The 17,767-nt window shown below is 48.1% G+C and overlaps 6 protein-coding genes across 6 annotated transcripts; 2 read left to right on the forward strand and 4 right to left on the reverse strand.

Annotated features, from left to right (window-relative positions):
* Positions 1–3,277: 3,277 nt before the first annotated feature.
* On the forward strand, positions 3,278–5,106 carry F9C07_2221435 (choline dehydrogenase). Its single transcript, XM_071509727.1, has 2 exons — positions 3,278–4,102; positions 4,125–5,106. The coding sequence occupies exons 1-2, from the start codon at positions 3,322–3,324 to the stop codon at positions 5,057–5,059; spliced, it is 1,716 nt and encodes a 571-aa protein (XP_071366299.1). The 5' UTR covers positions 3,278–3,321; the 3' UTR covers positions 5,060–5,106.
* A 680-nt stretch (positions 5,107–5,786) lies between these two features.
* F9C07_1507494 (family 43 glycoside hydrolase) lies at positions 5,787–8,025 on the forward strand. The gene is made up of 9 exons (XM_041292639.2): positions 5,787–6,183; positions 6,241–6,329; positions 6,377–6,731; positions 6,779–6,933; positions 6,983–7,092; positions 7,141–7,228; positions 7,277–7,391; positions 7,443–7,472; positions 7,523–8,025. The coding sequence occupies exons 1-9, from the start codon at positions 5,925–5,927 to the stop codon at positions 7,777–7,779; spliced, it is 1,458 nt and encodes a 485-aa protein (XP_041145806.1). The 5' UTR covers positions 5,787–5,924; the 3' UTR covers positions 7,780–8,025.
* A 245-nt stretch (positions 8,026–8,270) lies between these two features.
* Positions 8,271–9,712, reverse strand: F9C07_2232154 (O-methyltransferase-domain-containing protein; the record flags this gene model as incomplete). The annotated part of the gene is made up of 5 exons (XM_041292647.1): positions 8,271–8,590; positions 8,658–9,100; positions 9,176–9,299; positions 9,362–9,491; positions 9,557–9,712. The coding sequence occupies 5 exons, from the start codon at positions 9,710–9,712 to the stop codon at positions 8,271–8,273; spliced, it is 1,173 nt and encodes a 390-aa protein (XP_041145807.1).
* Positions 9,713–10,560: 848 nt separating this feature from the next.
* On the reverse strand, positions 10,561–11,022 carry F9C07_3499 (conidial pigment biosynthesis scytalone dehydratase Arp1; the record flags this gene model as incomplete). The annotated part of the gene is made up of 1 exon (XM_041286228.1): positions 10,561–11,022. One exon carries the CDS (start codon positions 11,020–11,022, stop codon positions 10,561–10,563), a length of 462 nt encoding a protein of 153 aa, XP_041145808.1.
* Positions 11,023–11,252: 230 nt separating this feature from the next.
* Positions 11,253–13,506, reverse strand: F9C07_2283110 (lipase). The gene has a single exon (XM_041286224.2). It carries the CDS (start codon positions 13,386–13,388, stop codon positions 12,024–12,026), a length of 1,365 nt encoding a protein of 454 aa, XP_041145809.1. The 5' UTR covers positions 13,389–13,506; the 3' UTR covers positions 11,253–12,023.
* Positions 13,507–15,890: 2,384 nt separating this feature from the next.
* Positions 15,891–17,303, reverse strand: F9C07_3501 (uncharacterized protein; the record flags this gene model as incomplete). The annotated part of the gene is made up of 1 exon (XM_041286229.2): positions 15,891–17,303. One exon carries the CDS (start codon positions 17,301–17,303, stop codon positions 15,891–15,893), a length of 1,413 nt encoding a protein of 470 aa, XP_041145810.2.
* Between the last annotated feature and the right edge of the window lie 464 nt (positions 17,304–17,767).

The following is a 17,767-nucleotide window of genomic DNA, read 5'->3' on the forward strand; positions in this document are numbered from 1 at the left end:
TACTCGTCGGTTTTCGTTGCTTTTCATATCATACTGCGTTTTGTGCAGCACCTGAAATACGCAGATTAACCCAACCATAAAACATACACAGCACCGCTAACAACTTAATTAGAGAATTGTACAGTACTGATTTTCCCTTTAATATGACGAAACTACGCTTTGGTACCCTCACGAGGAAAAAGAAAAAAAAAAGCCCAGGAGTATAAAGTGACACTAATACTGTCCAACCTTACGTGGTTCACTCTTGACTACAAAGGAGTGGCCGTATGAGACATAAATACCATGGAATTATGTTCGTCATTCTCATTTCGAATGATATATCCATCAATTAACTCAGCCTACTGTGCCCTACACTACCATCCGCGCTTTGTCTACATTTGTCTGTTGACAAAACCCTTATGATGTGCAGTCCTATGTCAAGGTGGACAAGGATCTCGTCCGTGGTGAGCTCACCGTCAAGACGGACTACCGTGTGGAACTGGTCCTTGAACACAGACCGCTGCCCTAACAACTGTTTGTACGCAGAACTTAGAGAAATTTCTCCTCAATTTCAGAGTGGCTTTACCAGCCAAATAGAGAAATGCATCAACCACAGCCAAGTACCGGGGGAGACGGCCTGAGACGGAACAGTACTAACCCAATGTTATTTTCGGTTTGCAACACGTTTTAGCGCACATATATCCGTAGCACCCTCCCCTGCTTTCTGCTCTGCCCCATTTGTAGTGGACCTGGTAGGATTAGGATCAGCGAGGCTTGAACATAGTCCGAGCTGGCAGAGTGACCCGAGGTACCCCGCCACGGCTGGGCTTATGAGCCTTGTTTGGGTCCTTGTGATCCACAATGCACGGGATGTGGTCAATTGTTTCAGCCTAGACAGCTTCCACCACGTGCTTGGGCATCAGTTACCCCTCCACCGCGGAAATAGGAGCCGGTCCTGCGCTGAAGGATGTATGAGAAGCCAATAGTGTTGACTATGGGACACACAGAGTAGTTTATACGGCTGACTAGGGTTTTCATCGGAGATTGGACTTCTCTTTAAATTAACGGTCTATAGGCTTGATAGTAGTATAGATGTTGATAGTCAGTCTTGCTATGAACTTAAAGTCTAATTGTGTATAGAAGATGAGCGGGACGACGGAAGGATATAAAAGTAAATTGGAGTGAAAAGCCCAGCAGAGCAGCGTCATTACCGCCAGCCGCAGTGGATCCATACTAGACAATGCCTCGAAGTAAAAAGCACAACCAACCACTAGTAGTGTGCGTCCATTGACTCCGTGTTGCCCAATAATTGTGCACGGCTTGATACAACCCTTCCGTCAACACACGTAGGGGCGAACAAGACCCCTAAGATCACCATCTCAAGCCGACGGACCTCCGAAATAGCCTATCATTCTGAGTCTAGACTTACCCATTGACATAAATCACATAGCATGACAATCAAGTTTAAGCTTTACTTGCCACAGCCCTTCAGCCCGAACCCTGTGCATGTAGGGACGTGCCCTGGTTAAGGCCAAGTTACACTCATGTCATGTACTGAAAGCTTTGCATAGTTGAGCAGGGACCAATGCTTCCGAACCAGCACCGGCCCACTGAGAGGTCTGACCCGCTTGGGACCATTATATTGTACTGAGTGATGATAGAATCTCTCCACAGATGACCTCTCGATACACCTTATTTGACTTTCCGCCGCCACTCATCATGTTAGACTAGTTTGCATGCATATTCTTCCGATTGGTACATTGGGGTTATTCGAGATATCGACCGCAAGCCTTGCTTGCGTGGCCGTTGCAGACATGTCCCCATTCCTCAGTGGGTCAAGTATTCCCGGGCTCACAGGATCGATTCTGAGAGGCTGAGAATCCTGTGGGTGTACGGGCTATGCCTGCCGGCGATGGGCGGGTATCTTAAAAGCGGGTCTTTGGATGAATTGCGAATTGTCGATGGTTGCGGGGACCCCAAGGTCCTTCACTAAGGAAGTAAGTTCCGCAATGCTTGTCCCCGTAGCTGGTGAGAGATCATCTAGCCATGCTCTTCTTTCTCATCTGTGACGTGGTCCCAAACCATGAGAGAATGATGCTTGTCGTTGCAGGCTCCAATTTACCGCGGTTAAAGTCTTGTGAGGGGTTCGTAAAACAGTACAACCTGTGAGTTGGTTATTTGTCAAACTATAGTATACTAAATCGGCTGACTCGGTTATCCGATCGGTCTATTCTCAGGTGGCTACTCCAGTGAACCAATGATACAACCCCGTGCGCGGGAAAGTAGGGCTGGGTAGAGTCTAGAGCCAGTGGAAATGGCATGTTATTTACCACTCGTTTCAAAGTAGAGCCAGAAAGTTTATGATCTCATACAATTGAACTATCGCAAGGCCCACATGTCTTGATCGTTCTTGGCTTTTAATAAGGTTAGCCACTCGCGGAAGTTTGGTTCCCTCGGAAATGGCAAACCTAACTCCGCAGCTCTGCTTATACCAGACTACCTGTCCCTATATGTTATTTACGAACCTATCAGATAGACTCTGTCAATTGTCTCGTGGCTCGCAAGACCTTTTTACAAAAGGTGCAGAAGTCTATCTCTGGTAAATTCTGGCTGCGTCTTGCAATTTGCATACGGGTTGCACTACCTGAGATAACAACCACTGTAGACACCATGAAAGAACAGCGTTCCTGTTCACCCGCGCGGGGGAGCTTAAGTTGCCAAGTGGCAAGAGGCAAGGTTATAATTGTAAATATCTGAGTTTGATCTGCAAATCGCTTCTGGGCAGAGTATATCCTGCACCTGTTCAAATCGGGTTAACAACAAAACCCCTCTTATCCGCTCACACTACACCCGCTTAACCTGTCAAGGGTAACGAGATAATCAGATCGCTGATAATCTTAACTGATAATCTTTGGCAGCATGTAAAAAGTAGTAGTACCCTTTCTGGAAGTAGTACTGGGCCAATAATCGCCGGTAAGCTTCGGCATGCGGGTCCAAAGTCTGGACCCGCCGCGTTTCCACTTTGGTTTTACTTCCACGCATCTGAGGTTCGTTCTATCCGGACTTCTGTATACCAACTGCAATAGGAAGAGAAAATGGACAATCTGCCCCTGCAATAACCTGTTGTACGAGCACCGTGATGCTATCATGATTCATGACTCGCCTAATACTCAACTGAACAGACTTTCATTCTGTAGAGGTACCATGCGGGGAAAAGGAAGAACAAGTGTATAAAAGGGCATGGGATTTCCGCTGAATGAAGGTAGTTTATCTACTCATCAATCAAGATTCATTGACTCTCAACAAGACTTCTTTTAATATCTCTCTTCTACTGTTGCGGTCATGGCTACCGATGGATCTCACTTCGACTTCGTTATTGTGGGCGGCGGCACGGCGGGTAATACCGTGGCTGGCCGTCTTGCTGAAAACCCCAATGTCACGGTCTTGATCGTCGAGGCGGGTATCGGGAACCCTGAGGATATCCCAGAGATTACTACACCTTCCTCTGCTATGGACCTTCGTAACAGCAAGTACGACTGGGCCTATAAAACCACCATGGTTAGGCGCGATGACTACGAACGTATCGAGAAGCCGAACACACGTGGAAAGACCCTTGGTGGCAGTTCATCACTCAATTACTTCACATGGGTTCCAGGCCATAAGGCTACCTTTGACCAATGGGAAGAATTTGGCGGCAAGGAGTGGACTTGGGATCCCCTTGTTCCTTACCTTCGCAAGAGTGCTACCTATCACGATGACCCCAGGCTTTACTCGCCTGAGCTTGAGAAGATCGGTGGTGGTGGCCCTATTCCAATCTCTCATGCTGAGTTGATCGATGAGATGGCGCCCTTCCGTGAGAACCTCACCAAGGCTTGGAAGTCCATGGGCCAGCCTTTGATTGAAAACATCTATGATGGTGAAATGGATGGTCTTACCCACTGCTGTGATACCATCTACCGAGGCCAGCGGTCTGGCAGTTTCCTGTTTGTCAAGAATAAGCCCAACATCACAATTGTGCCCGAGGTTCATTCTAAGCGCCTTATTATTAACGAGGCCGACCGCACTTGCAAGGGTGTTACTGTTGTGACCGCCGCTGGCAACGAGTTGAATTTCTTCGCGGACCGTGAAGTTATCCTTTTCCCAAGGTGTCTTCGAGACCCCTAAGCTTCTTATGCTCAGCGGTATCGGACCCACCCGTGAGCTCTCGAGACATGGTATCAACACCATCGTCGACTCTCGCCACGTCGGCCAGAACTTGATGGATCACCCAGGTGTTCCCTTCGTGCTGCGCGTCAAAGACGGCTTCGGTATGGACGACGTTCTTCTGCGCCACGGCCCTAAGAGAGATGCCGTCGTTTCCGCCTATAACAAAAATCGCTCCGGCCCCGTTGGTTCCGGTCTACTCGAACTGGTCGGATTCCCCCGTATCGACAAGTATCTCGAGAAGGATGCCGAATACCGCAAGGCGAAAGCCGCCAATGGAGGCAAGGACCCATTCTCGCCCTTGGGACAACCTCACTTCGAGCTCGACTTCGTCTGCATGTTCGGTACCGCCTTCCAATGGCACTTCCCCACCCCTAAGACCGGTGATCACCTTACCGTGGTCGTTGACCTGGTCCGCCCTATCTCCGACCCTGGTGAGGTGACCTTGAACAGTGCCGACCCCTTCCAGCAGCCGAATATCAACCTTAATTTCTTCGCCAATGACCTCGATATTATTGCCATGCGTGAGGGTATCAGATTCAGCTATGACTTGCTGTTCAAGGGCGAGGGCTTCAAGGACCTGGTTGAGAGCGAGTACCCATGGGAAATGCCTCTCGACTCCGACAAGGAGATGCACAGAGCCGTTCTGGACCGTTGCCAGACTGCCTTCCACCCGACTGGTACTGCCCGTCTCTCGAAGAATATCGATCAGGGTGTGGTGGACCCGAAGCTCAAGGTCCACGGTATCAAGAAGCTCCGTGTTGCTGATGCTTCGGTTATTCCTATCATCCCTGACTGCCGTATCCAGAACTCTGTCTACGCTGTCGGTGAGAAGTGTGCCGATATGATCAAGGCCGAGCACAAGGATCTTTACTAGTCGTGGTGCAATTGAAATTCAAAATGTGACTAAGGATGTTACGAAACCTAACTTAACAAAAGTTAGACGATCATGTCAATGGCTGTCAAGCAACGTACATAGTTTATGTAGTTTATGAAATTACGATTGAAGTCCTATGAAACATATAACTTTTCAACGATAATAACATCCATTTTAGGGTAGTACGCAGTAGAATCATCTGCCAATGGTTTTCATTGTCAAGGACACCATACTGATTTACTGCACAACGTCAGTCATCTAGTGGAATAGCCTATCCGCTGTTTCACACGAGCCTCATAACTATCAACAACGTTCCAAAATACTAATCTCTGTTCTCTTAGCCTTGGGGCACAACATGGGACGGACCATTAGGACTGCCTCTAGCCACGTATGTACATTGATATTTAGTTTTGCGTATACGCTAATTTAATATTGAATGATCATTTCCCCTGCCTGGCCAAGGCCATACTTAATTGGTTATCAACACAAGATTCCACGTATGGCAATTTCAAAGTGACACTAGTGCATTTGTTTTAACAAATATCAATGTACGTGGCCAGGGGCAGTACTTACAGCAACGGCAGCCCAATGTGGCCAGTATATTGAGCATAAAATGATATGACCATTCTATAGGGCTTAGCAAACACCGTCTGTAATACAAATCACTCCTTCCCAAATTTCTCCGGGGGAGACACCCCCGTTCCCCTTCACCAGCGGTGCACTGACACCCCAGACAAGACGACGGAAAAACTAACCCCGCAACCTCGGGGTAACAGCAACCGACGTTGTCTTGGCTAATGATATATTACCAAACAACAACAAACTTACCCCGGACATTACCCCAGATCCCCAGCAATTGATCAAAATGTTGGGAATTAAGATTCTACCAGTTCTCCTATTCGGCGCAATTGCCCAAAGCAAGTACATCGTGCCCGGGGGCCGTTGGCACGATACAGATGGCAATCTTGTGAGCGCTCATGCGGGAAGTATTATTTTCGATGAGGGCACGGGTCGATTCTGGTGGTTCGGAGAATACAAGATTGAGGGACAGGAGGAGGGCGGAGGTGTGTCGGTGTATAGTTCTGAGGATTTGGCGACGTGGGAGTCGCATGGGTTGGCTTTGGGTAGGGTTATCAACACTTTGTCACGGGATGTGATGTGGTACTAATGTTTCTGCATAGAGCCGGTGAAGAACCATACGTATATTTCTCCAGAGAATGTGATACAGCGACCCAAGGTTGTGTATAGTGAGGAGACTAGTCAGTATCATGTGAGTGAGTATTCATGAGTATCAGGTGTGCTTGCTAACTGTTGCAGATGTTCTGGCATGCCGATAACTCTACGTATGGATTGCTACTCCAGGGATTTGCGACGTCGGATACCCCCGCCGGTCCCTATACCTTTGTCAATGCGACAGCTCCCATGGGCAATTGGTCGCAGGATTATGGCCTCTTCACGGATTATAAGGATGGGCGATCATATGCGCTTTACTCGAACGGCGATAGCGTGGAGGGTCGCGATGTCTATATTACCCGGTACAATAAGGAAGTCTCAGAGCTGGAAGAGGTGGTCTATCGATTTAATAAGTTCGATCTCGAGGCACCTACCATTGTTCAGACGGACAACAGTTACTACGCGTTGATGAGCCATAAGACTGGATACAGACCTAACAGTGAGTGTAATTTTTGTTTGCTTCAATGACTAGAGCTAACGGGACAGATGTCGTTGCGTTCCGGGCTGATTCGCTGGAGGGCCCTTGGTCCCAGCCATTCATGGTGGCGCCCCTGAACACGCGCACATTCAACTCTCAGTCTGGATACACTTTGAAGATTGAGGGCTCCAAGAAGACTACATACCTTTACATTGGTGACCAGGTACGGTGTCACTAATTCTACCACGGGAGTCTTTGCTAACATGGACAAGTGGGACTCAAACTCGCTCTGGGAGAGTCGTTACATCTGGTTACCCATTGAGATTGACGATAAGAAGAAAACGCTAGAGCTGGCTTGGCACGATATCTATGACCTCGATGTGTATGTTGAGCAATTATCGACCAACCTATCGAAGCTAACACGGCATAGCAAAACCGGCGAGTGGAAACCAATCGAAGGAAAGACCTACTATGGAAAAGATGCAAAGACTTCCGGAGATGCGTTCAAGCAAGAGGCCGTGAGTATTATTTCTGTTTGCCTTGCAAACTACCCGCTAACTCTTTAGAACTTCGCGAGCCACAACACCATTCTAACCGGCATCTACGGCAACGATAGCACAGTCACATTCGAAGGTATCGAAGGCACGGGCAAGCCGCAGTGGGTATCTTTCTACTACCAGAGTAGGTGCACATACTTTCGGGAAAAGAATACCGACTAATAGTATTCAACAGACACCGATGACATGGGATTTGGAGACCAACGTAAGCTCTACCCTCTCTTTCTAACTTAATCATACTAACAAAAGGTGTAGCTGGTGGAACCCCCGATCGCATCGGAGGCAAATGGCAACTCCGACGCATTAGCAGCGTCGTTGTCAACGGCAACACTTCCAACGTAGAAACGCTCTATCAGCGGGATACCCACAAGAGCATCATCCTCTCCACACCACTGAAACTTACTCTCGAGAAGGGAAAGCAGAACACTATCACGATCGGCGGACTTTACAACGGATTTGACTACAAGGGAGCTGACCTTGACAGAATTGTTGTTTATCCTCCTGAGGAATAGACTTTCCGGTGTACTATATATTTGCCGTTGTATTCATTACTATGGACGGGGATAATTAGTCTCTTCGCCGAGCTAAATCTAGTTGAAGAGTCGATCATTTAATATAGAAAATCATTGTGTCGCTGGCTGTCATACTAGCATCCCGCCTTGTGGCTTCAGTATGGCTGAGAAGACATTTCACAGCTGGTGTCAGTGGATAGAATGAGTTCAATGGCAAAACTCTTTATTTTTTCGTACCGCGAGCATTCATAGTACAGCACGGCACCTTCTTCCAAAGAGCCTGAATCGATCCCCTGACCTTAGCCCTGAAGGGTGTCGTTAAGTCAATGACGCTGCTCAACAGGCCTCCTTAAACGACGACTAAGTCCAAAAGCTACCAGGGACCCGTCGATACTCTCAAGAAACCAAAGCATATAATGACAGGACATAAACATTTCTTACACCCTTATAACACCTGATAAATCTCAAGCATCGATAATAGCAATCAATATCTACTCTGCCAGACAGGTTTCAATGACACATTGCTGATCTCCCGTAGCCGACCAAACCTGGACCAATTCGAGAGGTGGTTCCACCGTGGCCAACAACTCATTCCATTGTGTCTGAGTGCGTTCCATCCCGTTAGTGAAGAACAGCATAAGCATGTCCATATTGCTCCGTATCATTGATTCATTCACATCGGCAAGGATCATTTCATTGATGAGAAGACGGGAATGAGGTTGCATGACATTTGCAATGTTGGAAAGGATCTTGCGAGAGGCGACATCGTCCCAATCGTGCAGAATAGATTTGAGATAGTATATATCCGCACCTAAATTATGTTAACATTGGAATTTATAAATCCGTACAGGAAAACGTTCAAGTTTTTTAAGACTTACCCTTTGCAGTCTGCTCCGTGAAAAAGTCATGCGCAGTTGGCTTGATTCTAGAGTCAAGCTGTCCTGGAATCCCAGCTATGGTCTCAGGTAGGTCCTGCAAGATCAGTTCGCATTCTAATTCAGGGAATGTATCAGCAAAGCGCTGTAGATCGACTCCCTGATTACCACCGACATCAACGATAATTGGCTTTGCAGACAGTGACCCTGCGGCGAGCCTCTCCCCAACCGGATATTTCAAATGCCACGGGACAGAGAGTGTTTTGTTTCGAGCAGTCATATTGTCGTCGAAGCCAGTTTTCCATTCGATGTTTTTCGCTAGCGTTTGCCAGATGGTCTCTCCCATCGCGAAGTCGTATGCTGGAGGCGTCTTGGCGATATCCACAGGTTTGTTTTGTTGGAGGTATTGCCGGATTCGGCTTGCAACTGGGAACACGATGTCATTGCTGAATGTTCGATCCAATGTTAGTGCAGGTTCAACCATAGCAGAGCCATACTATAGATGCCGAAGGGCAACCTACGAGATAATCAGGCCTCCGATATTTCCGGGGTTGTTTTGGGCCAAGGTACAACCATTTGCAGTGTAAGTTTGATATCCAGTCTCATTTGCAAAACCGATGGAGGTGATCACGCGCATCACTCGAGCTAGAATACATTAGTCCAAAGACCACATGGAAACCTCTTTAGCAACGAGTCCTGATACGTACCAATGAGGCTAACATTATACCCAGTAGTCTTCGACAAGTCCTCGGCAGTCAGGCTCTTACCCACGTTGGCAGCCAGGGTCTTGAACAAGCCCATCTCAAGCGCTACTACAATGCAAACATTGTTCACTGTCTGTTGTGGTTTAATATTGCTCGCAAGGCTTTCAATAGCCGGGAAAGACGAGTGAGTTGACATACCTGGAGTCGCTGTTTCATCGTAAATATTTGAGGAGGCACCAACTCCCGACGCACCTTTTCCAGGGCATCTTCCAGTCGCATCCAACTCGAAGGGTCATCTTTGTTGTATTTCTCAATCACCTGCTGAAGCTCGGCGAGTGTTCCCTTGTCATCCATGATGGTTAATGGTTGGCTTTTGGGTCTTTTCTCGCCGGTGGACCAAGGTTGAGGGTATGCCTGGGTCTAAAGCATGTATAGCTTTGCCCGCCAAAGCATGCCCCTTAAATATTTCAATCGCAACTCACGAGGGGCAAGCATCATACCACGACAAGGGAGCACAAGCCTCCATTTCCAACGTCTCCTGCAAACCCCGCCTTCGAGTGGAGACGATAAACAAAGAAAAAAGCAGTATAGACATGGGGGCATAACACATCTCAGCCTTGTTGTCAGCACTAGTAGACTAAGCCCGACGATCCCTGTTCAATGAACCACCTCGGCTGTCCGGCATAAAGACGAAATGTACGGAGTAGCATTCAAGCATTTTGGAGCGGCAAGGCTTATCCACATGGCGCTTAGTCCACCATTATCTAGCAATCTTTTATTTTATACAAAACCTTATTCAGTAGTTGGCCATCCAGGTAGGATCGTGGATGCCATGGAAAGGCGCATTTGAACTGTGGTGCACCAGACTTAGCGTCTATGTACGCTACCAATAAAGGCAATGACCCACTGTAACTTGGAGATAAGCATTGGCTGTGAGAGCCGGCCTCGCTGTGATATGGGGCCTGAGGGCAGGGGCACCAACGACTAGCCGCGCAGCCGGTCAACGCTTAACGACCGTCTGAGGACTAGTCTATATCCGAGTCGCTTAGGGCAAGCTTGTAGAGTACCATCATATTGCACTACATCTGTGAAAATCCGAGTGTCTGTATGTATGACATCTCCACCGGCGACTGCCTTGCCACCAATGAAGATTTCACACCCAAGAAAACAGCAAGAGAAAAACAGACAGGGTAACTGAAAGCTTAAGGTGTGAAAATGCCCTCGAAATCACCCTCCATGAACAGGACGCCAACTTTAATCGCTGCGATCTTCCACTCCCCTTCCACCTGCTTAAAATCCATGGTGTTAACCCCGTGACCTGTAGCCAGCACAGCCGCACCACCGTCTTTCGGAGCCCTCCGATGAACCGCCATGATTTGAAAAACAACCCTGACGTGTGTTTCCAGCTCCCGGGCCCATTTGCAGGCACCGATAAAATGATGTGACTGGATATCGGGGTTCCCTAGCTGGGCTGGACTGGAGTAATGGTCGATAAAAACAGAAGACTCCACAGCGGTAGCCTTTAGTGTCCCGACCGCCGAGTAATCCACGTCGATTCTGGGCGCGAAGATAGTCGGCATACGATCCCAGGACTTGGTGTCTAAGCAGTTTGCCCAGTCGTGGAGGAGGTTCTGACATGCGAGAGGGATACTAGGGTCGGACATTGCTGAGTAGTTTCTCGGGTTCTTATGAAGGGTGGTGGGTGGAGAGATCAGGTAGAGTTCGTTACTGTCCTCGATGTTACTAAGTCGCGTCCCTAGCGTGGTAGTCAAGCCCGAATGTAATAGGAAGATGTAGAGTGCGAAGAGTGTGGTATTAAAAGGAATGATGAATGCCCTATTTTAGTGCTTATCCAAAGATCCAGAGATAACGTGATCTTTCTATTTCGGGTATGCGGCGCAAGTCGTATGTTAGAAGTTAATCTTCTTTGTCCGTGGTGACATCGTGTATATCACTCTGGTCTCCAGCAACAGGGATGCAGACCAACCAGCACCAAGCAATCTCATAACTAATGTACACCTTACCATAGTACTACGTGGGGGCCGGAAGCATAGTATTAACGGGAATTTAGGCACAGGAAATTATAGGATCTGCTGAGTAAGTCGCCGTGGACAGCCACGATATATATTTTCATCTCCAGCCCTTTAACCACTTTAGAATCATAGTTCTATGAGTGTCCTGAGTACCCTCACGTTTCATTTCTTTTGTTTGCTTTCAATTGGCTTCGATTACCTAAAATATCTTAATTCCTAACGATTCTGTCTCCCTTTCGGATCTCCTACTAAAATGTCCAGTAGGTCAGAGGCAAGCCCGGTAAAGTCCGATGAATATAAGACAGGTTACGGTCGATGAACATGCGAAACCATATCATCGTGTTCACCTTTGGATCCAAACTTTACAGAAATGCTTGTCCTTCAGCGATCGGTGTAGTTGATGGGTTTGGGGCTACGGCTCCTACGAATTATTAAAGCAAACTCCGAGCTTGTATTGCATGCAAGGCACTTCCCCGTAAGTTGTCTAGGGGACAGCATCATAGTTATTAACCCATTCCTTAAATTTGTAACGTCATTCAATCGTACAGTCCATATTCTAAACCATGCGGTGTAGTCTGTCCTGCACTCTTCAGTGAATCTACCAGTACCGTGCCGAGGCCGTGCCAAGCAGATCATTTCAGTTCGGCCCTCAGGGGAATTTGATCCTCTGAAGCACCATCCATCGCTAGACCTTCCAACTGCATCAGTTTATCATCATCTCCACCAATCGGAGGGTTCAGGTCTATCGGGCGACACCCAGTCGCTTCAAGACCCAGGAAGCGATTCAGAATCCATCTCCAAGCATCCAAGTTCCCTTTCTGCAGGGTCTCCATATGGTTCAAGTCAGGATACTGATGATACTGAACAACAGTACCCTGATCGCAAAGATGACGCACAAGTCTATTCGTCACTCCGATATCACCAACAATCTCATCATTCGTGCCTTGGAAAATATACATCGGATAGCTAGGAGCCCCATTCCTTCCCATAACACCAATGTCTGCCAGGGTTCTGCGGAACCTGTACAAGAAACTGTCGCCGTGTTCGAAGAAGGATGAGATATTCTGGTACTCAAGTGGTTCATGAGCCTTCTCTCTGCCAAAGCAGCGACTGCAGCGTGTCTTGGGCCCGTAAAACCTCTCTCGATGCTCCTCCAGCAAGTCACCGTCCATGAATCTCTTCATCTCTGGAACTGCGTTCATGACGCCCAACATGGCCCATACGTTCAGCTCTGCCCATGGTCCCATATTGCAGCCAAGATATGTATCGGTAACATTGGGTGGGGGACCACCCATGGCAGCGCCTACGATCTGGGTAAGATCCGGTGCATAAGTGGAATGTAGTTCAGAGGCCCATTCGGTAGCATAAGCGCCACCGGAAAACCCGTACATAACTGTCTTGGCGTCGGGCTTGAGGCCGGTTAGGCTGTATTCCTTCTCGAAGTTAAATGCGGCGCGAATTGAGTCAAGTGTGTGATAGGCAGTTTGTGGGCCGACCGTGAACGCAGCGTTCCAGCCTTCATAATCTGGGATGTTCAAGATCGGACCTTCCTTATTCACGAAGGGTAGTACGAACGATAGATCCATCATGTTCCAGGATAAGGCAGGGCCGACTGCTCCAACCTGCAGTCCATATGATGGCGAGCAGTTGATATCCGGGGAGTCATAGGCGGGTTGCACTGAGAGAAGCCAACCTTTCTTTGCATTGTGCGGAACGATTATCGTTGTGACTGAGTGAGTTTTCTGCTTGTTCAAGTCTGTTGTAACGTACAGTACTTGGTATGCCGTTGCATTGGATGGGATGCCGTACGAGAGCGAATTGACATATACTTGGCGATAATCTATAATGGATCCGGGGTCCAGTTCTTCCCAGAATCCGTGCTTCGGAGTATAGAAGTCGTCCAATTCCGGGAAGAAGGGTGTAGGCGCTGTCGCCCCAGAGACAATGGCAGGGAGGAGCCCGCCTATTAGGCAAAGCAAACCAGGGCTGAACCTCATGGTAGGTGTTTGCTGATCACAGCTTACTCGTGTTCCACCAGTAAAAGAACAGTTGAATAGAGCTATTATGGTATTTAGTAATGTAGTTGCTACCACAGATCATACCCATGGGATATCCATCTTTATAAAGCCAGTTCCAATATTTGATCCGTAAGGATTCCAGGCTTAGTGATCATTAGCCAGCCACCTCGGTGATGTGTGCCGAGTATGATCCAGCTCCAAATCCCAAATGAGCAACAGAAATGACGGGGCGCATTCTCAGCCGCACCGATTCATGGTCTATCGGCATTCTTATGATGTATGATATGTTGTGTAACCGTCCTGCAGGTTTGCGCTGCATAGGAATTTCGGTTATGCAGCACCGTACATATGCTGATGCAGCTGAAATACAACAGTGCTTCATCCACTGCTATACTGAAGGGGTTAATCCTCTTTCGTTCTTTGGCCTTGTCATGGCGCCACTGAAGTGCCCCAGGGAATACATGAATTCTTCGTCTCTCCCAATGGACTGGAAGGCAAGAGTGTGTCAGGTGAAACAACACGAATACAGGAAACTGCCACAAGTGTCAATAAGCAAATTCTGCAGCTGCACAATTTCATCACCAGCCAACAGAAGCTCCTTACCATCAGAAGAATCAGACTTGAGACAAAAGTGCTTAAGTGGGTCCATCTTTAGCTGAGGTCTCAGACAGCAGACTACTTCGGGGAATGACTTTGACATATGAGGTATCTGCAGTGACGCAACTGCAATTCCTGAAGAAACGACGTGCAAACAACGTGATGGTATCCGAAACACCTTATTAGCTACGGTTTCCCCTTTCAGGGAAAAACGGCTGCTGTAAATGTCGCATTTTGCGTCAAATTGGAATGATCTCCGCATACACAGTGGCGTAGCTGAAGAGTGGATCACCCCTTACTGTCCCATCAGGGGAGACGTTTTTGCTTCTTTCTCTGCCTTGGCGCACTCCTCGCATCGCGCTATTGCTGCAGGGTATAATCACGGTGTCGATGATTGCCGTGTTTTTTGTGACATCCATCTGCATCGTATTCTTCAACTATTTCGTAGGTCAGTGAAGGTAAGCAACAAGTCCTTGGCTATTAAGTGGTAACCTAACCCCCTATGAACATGTACAGAGATAAAGTTCCTATTGACACAGGGGTCGCACTTCGTTATACTGGCGTTGCCACTCTCGGAATCAACTTCAATATATGTCCCTAAAAAGTGAGATGTGATAGCATCGTGGTTGCTGCATAAATAAAACCAAGCCCGCAGTTCTCATACCGGCCAGCTTTAAACAGTGATGTATCAGATGCCTTTCCCAATGTACACAACGCAGATTCTGCAGTGAGTACGGAGTAGCTCCAGCCTGCCTCCTATTGCCTAAGCTATCGTTTGCTCATTCCTCGTGCATTATCACATCAGGCAAGCCCAATAAGAAGAGCTACCGACGATAGTTGTCACTGTCGCCGGTACGGTCCGTGAAGGGTATCCATCTAACCCTAAAACGAAATGATCTGCGAGGGTGATTCCAACTTGGAACAAGATTCCACCTTCAGCTTCGGGTTCTGCGTGACGTAATCTGTATCCCACTGACAAGATTCGCTCGGTATGTTGTCATAGCGGTGATCAGCACAAGGTACGTGTTCCGAGTTATTTCGAGTGGCGAAGCATAGGCTTGGTTGCGTTCCTCAAGGTAGGGTTCCATCGTCGCAGGGGGGACAGATATGTTCTGCGTTAAGGAACTGTGCATGATTGGATATTGAAAATCTTTTGAGACTTATACCTGTACTTCACCCCATTGTGGCTATTGGGCAATTTGGAAACTTCAAGGAACTTCGAGGCATTCGCTGTACAATCGAACCATTCGCCATGATACGCCTCACACAGTTAGAAAGAAATTCTTGCAGATATGGACCTGTAGGTAACTGTACCTCCCTCAATGCTTACCTCAACCAAGTTGTTCAAGAAATGTAGAACACTGCAGAAAGGAATGTCGACGCTCGGCGACGGTTTCTAAATAGACTCCTTGGTCTTGATGAAACTGCATGTCGCGCAGTGGGCTTGAACCTTCCGATTCGTGGAAATGATAACTTGATGCAGGTTAAAGATGATTGATTAGGAAGTCATGCAAAGAAAAGTAATATGATGATTCAACGTGCTTCAGTCAAGTGTAAAATTAAGCCAATTTTGGAATGGGCATATCACATGATTAAGATTATATACATGGTAATCTATCTATAGAGAAAAAGTCTTGAGCCGCCAACGCCCTGTGAAAATGGAATCAATCTAGGAAAAACATGATGTAGACAAGCCCAAGCAGGAATGTAAGATCGTATCCTTCATACGCCCACCGAAATTAGGAGTTTTTATAACAAATGCCGTAGCAAGGGCAGGAATAGCATCATAAAAGATAAAGAGGGAAGAACAGACAAAGGGAAAAACACTAAACGATTGAAGAACGGTCCTCATGCGGGATGGATATCACGTAAAACGGATCAAAATCAAACAAAACAAGGCGATGTATATGGTTCGTCAAAGTCATATGCAGGAGGCATAGCAGATTCTCCCTCATATAATGGAGGAGCGCTGTTACCGTGGAAGGTACCCTCCGGGATGGCATTTCGGCCAGCCACTTCATGGATTGGAAGGGTATAGCAAGTCGTGAATGCTTTCGCGAACTGCCTTCGGTTGATGAGATCTCCCGTCTTTTCATCGAGGGTGTCTTCCCCGGTGATAAGATCAAGCCTCAAGCGGTGGTCGACCATGATTGTGGTCCTCTCTCCACTTGACTCGGTGCAAATCTCGTTAAACTTGCAAGGGGTCAGGTGCCGACACGGTGCTCCAGAGTCGAAGGAACATGATGAAAGATCCCGCTGATCTGGGGTGGATGCAGTTCTGGGAATAATGACATCGAATGAAAGGTCAATTCGGTCACGGTCATCATGGCCTTTTCGTTCCTGGACAGATAGTTTCTTATTCGGAGCCCAGCGACCCTGTTGCTTGCCGGAGCACAGCTGGCGCACGGATTTCTCTTTCCAGGTAATCGTTTCTCCGTCAGGACCATCACCGTTGGAGACTTTCATCAACCTCACAGTCTCTTCGACGCTCCATCGTACCTCTCGAACGAAGAATTGCTTCCTTTCTGTTGGGCGGTCCCCCCGCGCCGTAGTGCCACGGGCCACAAGCTTCGCAGAGTATGCGAGCTTTACTTTAGGATCTGTTGGCTGCTCCGGAGTAAGAGACAACTCCGACTTCAACCGCTCGCCGGTGTAATTTTTAAAATGGCGAACAGTCTGACTGGGGCCAGTCACGATTCGGGACAGAATTTGCACGTCCCTCGTCGCATCCACGGTCACCCCAGATGACGAAGTGACTACAGCGCGGACCGCATAAGACAGCCCTCCGAATGGAGTCTCCGTCGTACCTGATGTGCCGGGTGGAACTGGTATCGAGAAAAGAAACTTCAAGACGACCGCGCCCGCCTCCTCATGCCACTCTACTGGTTCTGGGGAGTGCCATAACTGACATTGTACCAGTGTCTCTACCGTGCTGCTCCCCTCCTTTTGTGGAGTGGCGATGGTCTGGGTTTGGGGCACGCGTTTCCTGCGGATCCGCTGAAGAAAATCGCCCTTTTTGTTGTCGTTTGGGGCATTAGATGCCGGCTCCCCGTTCCGCAAAGTCACAGTTCGGAGCAAACCAACAGTAACATTGGGATAATTCGCCTGATCGAAGTCCAACGAGGATACTGGCACCAGAACGGAGCCCGATATGGGTGGGCTGTATCTCTCGCCGTGAGACCCTTCATAAACGTGATGGGTGGTTGGAACGTCCAGGTGCAACGGTCCCATGTGTGAGATAGTATCGCAGTTGACTTCTGTGATTATAGTTGTTGACGGTGATGATGTAACGGGCATCCGGGCGCTCCGTTCTTATAACCCTTCACCGTCCTTGTCAGGGAAGAGGACGAGAGCGAGGAGGCATCATAAAAATGTCATGAGGGGTACCACCCCGGATCCACGTGGTAGGAATGACTCTTGATAACGACAATTCTTCTCAAGTCATAAAAATCGGAATGTGTGTAAGCTGTGCCGTTCGTTTCTCGTTAGGGCACGAGCTCCCGTTCGATGATGAGTCTCGACCCAGAATTTCCATCTGGCGATCTTCCCGAAACGGAAGCCAAGAGGGAAGTCGGTTCGTAAGCTTTCAAGGTTTTCCGGGGATCCACCACACACGCCCCTAATTTTGGAAGATGACAACCGTCCAGAATGATCGAGGAAGCACCGTGTGGAAAGTACTAGAGAAGGATAATTCCGTCCGTGTGACTAAGTGGCAACAGGAGTGCCAGGTTCGAGAACAGAATTTTCTCCACAACGGAAAA

The sequence above is a fragment of the Aspergillus flavus genome, chromosome 4 (assembly GCF_009017415.1).
Source record: "Aspergillus flavus chromosome 4, complete sequence".
NCBI classification, from domain to species: Eukaryota; Fungi; Ascomycota; class Eurotiomycetes; order Eurotiales; family Aspergillaceae; genus Aspergillus; species Aspergillus flavus.

What these genes read in the sequence shown, in the direction of transcription:
- F9C07_2283110 (XM_041286224.2), bottom strand. Translation starts at nt 13,388, where the DNA reads ATGAGGTTCAGCCCTGGTTTGCTTTGCCTAATAGGCGGGCTCCTCCCT.
- F9C07_2221435 (XM_071509727.1), top strand. Translation starts at nt 3,322, where the DNA reads ATGGCTACCGATGGATCTCACTTCGACTTCGTTATTGTGGGCGGCGGC.
- F9C07_1507494 (XM_041292639.2), top strand. Translation starts at nt 5,925, where the DNA reads ATGTTGGGAATTAAGATTCTACCAGTTCTCCTATTCGGCGCAATTGCC. An exon ending in AGGAGACTAGTCAGTATCAT is followed by an intron (nt 6,330 to 6,376) that starts GTGAGTGAGTAT and finishes TAACTGTTGCAG; the next exon opens with ATGTTCTGGCATGCCGATAA. An exon ending in CATGGGATTTGGAGACCAAC is followed by an intron (nt 7,473 to 7,522) that starts GTAAGCTCTACC and finishes CAAAAGGTGTAG; the next exon opens with CTGGTGGAACCCCCGATCGC.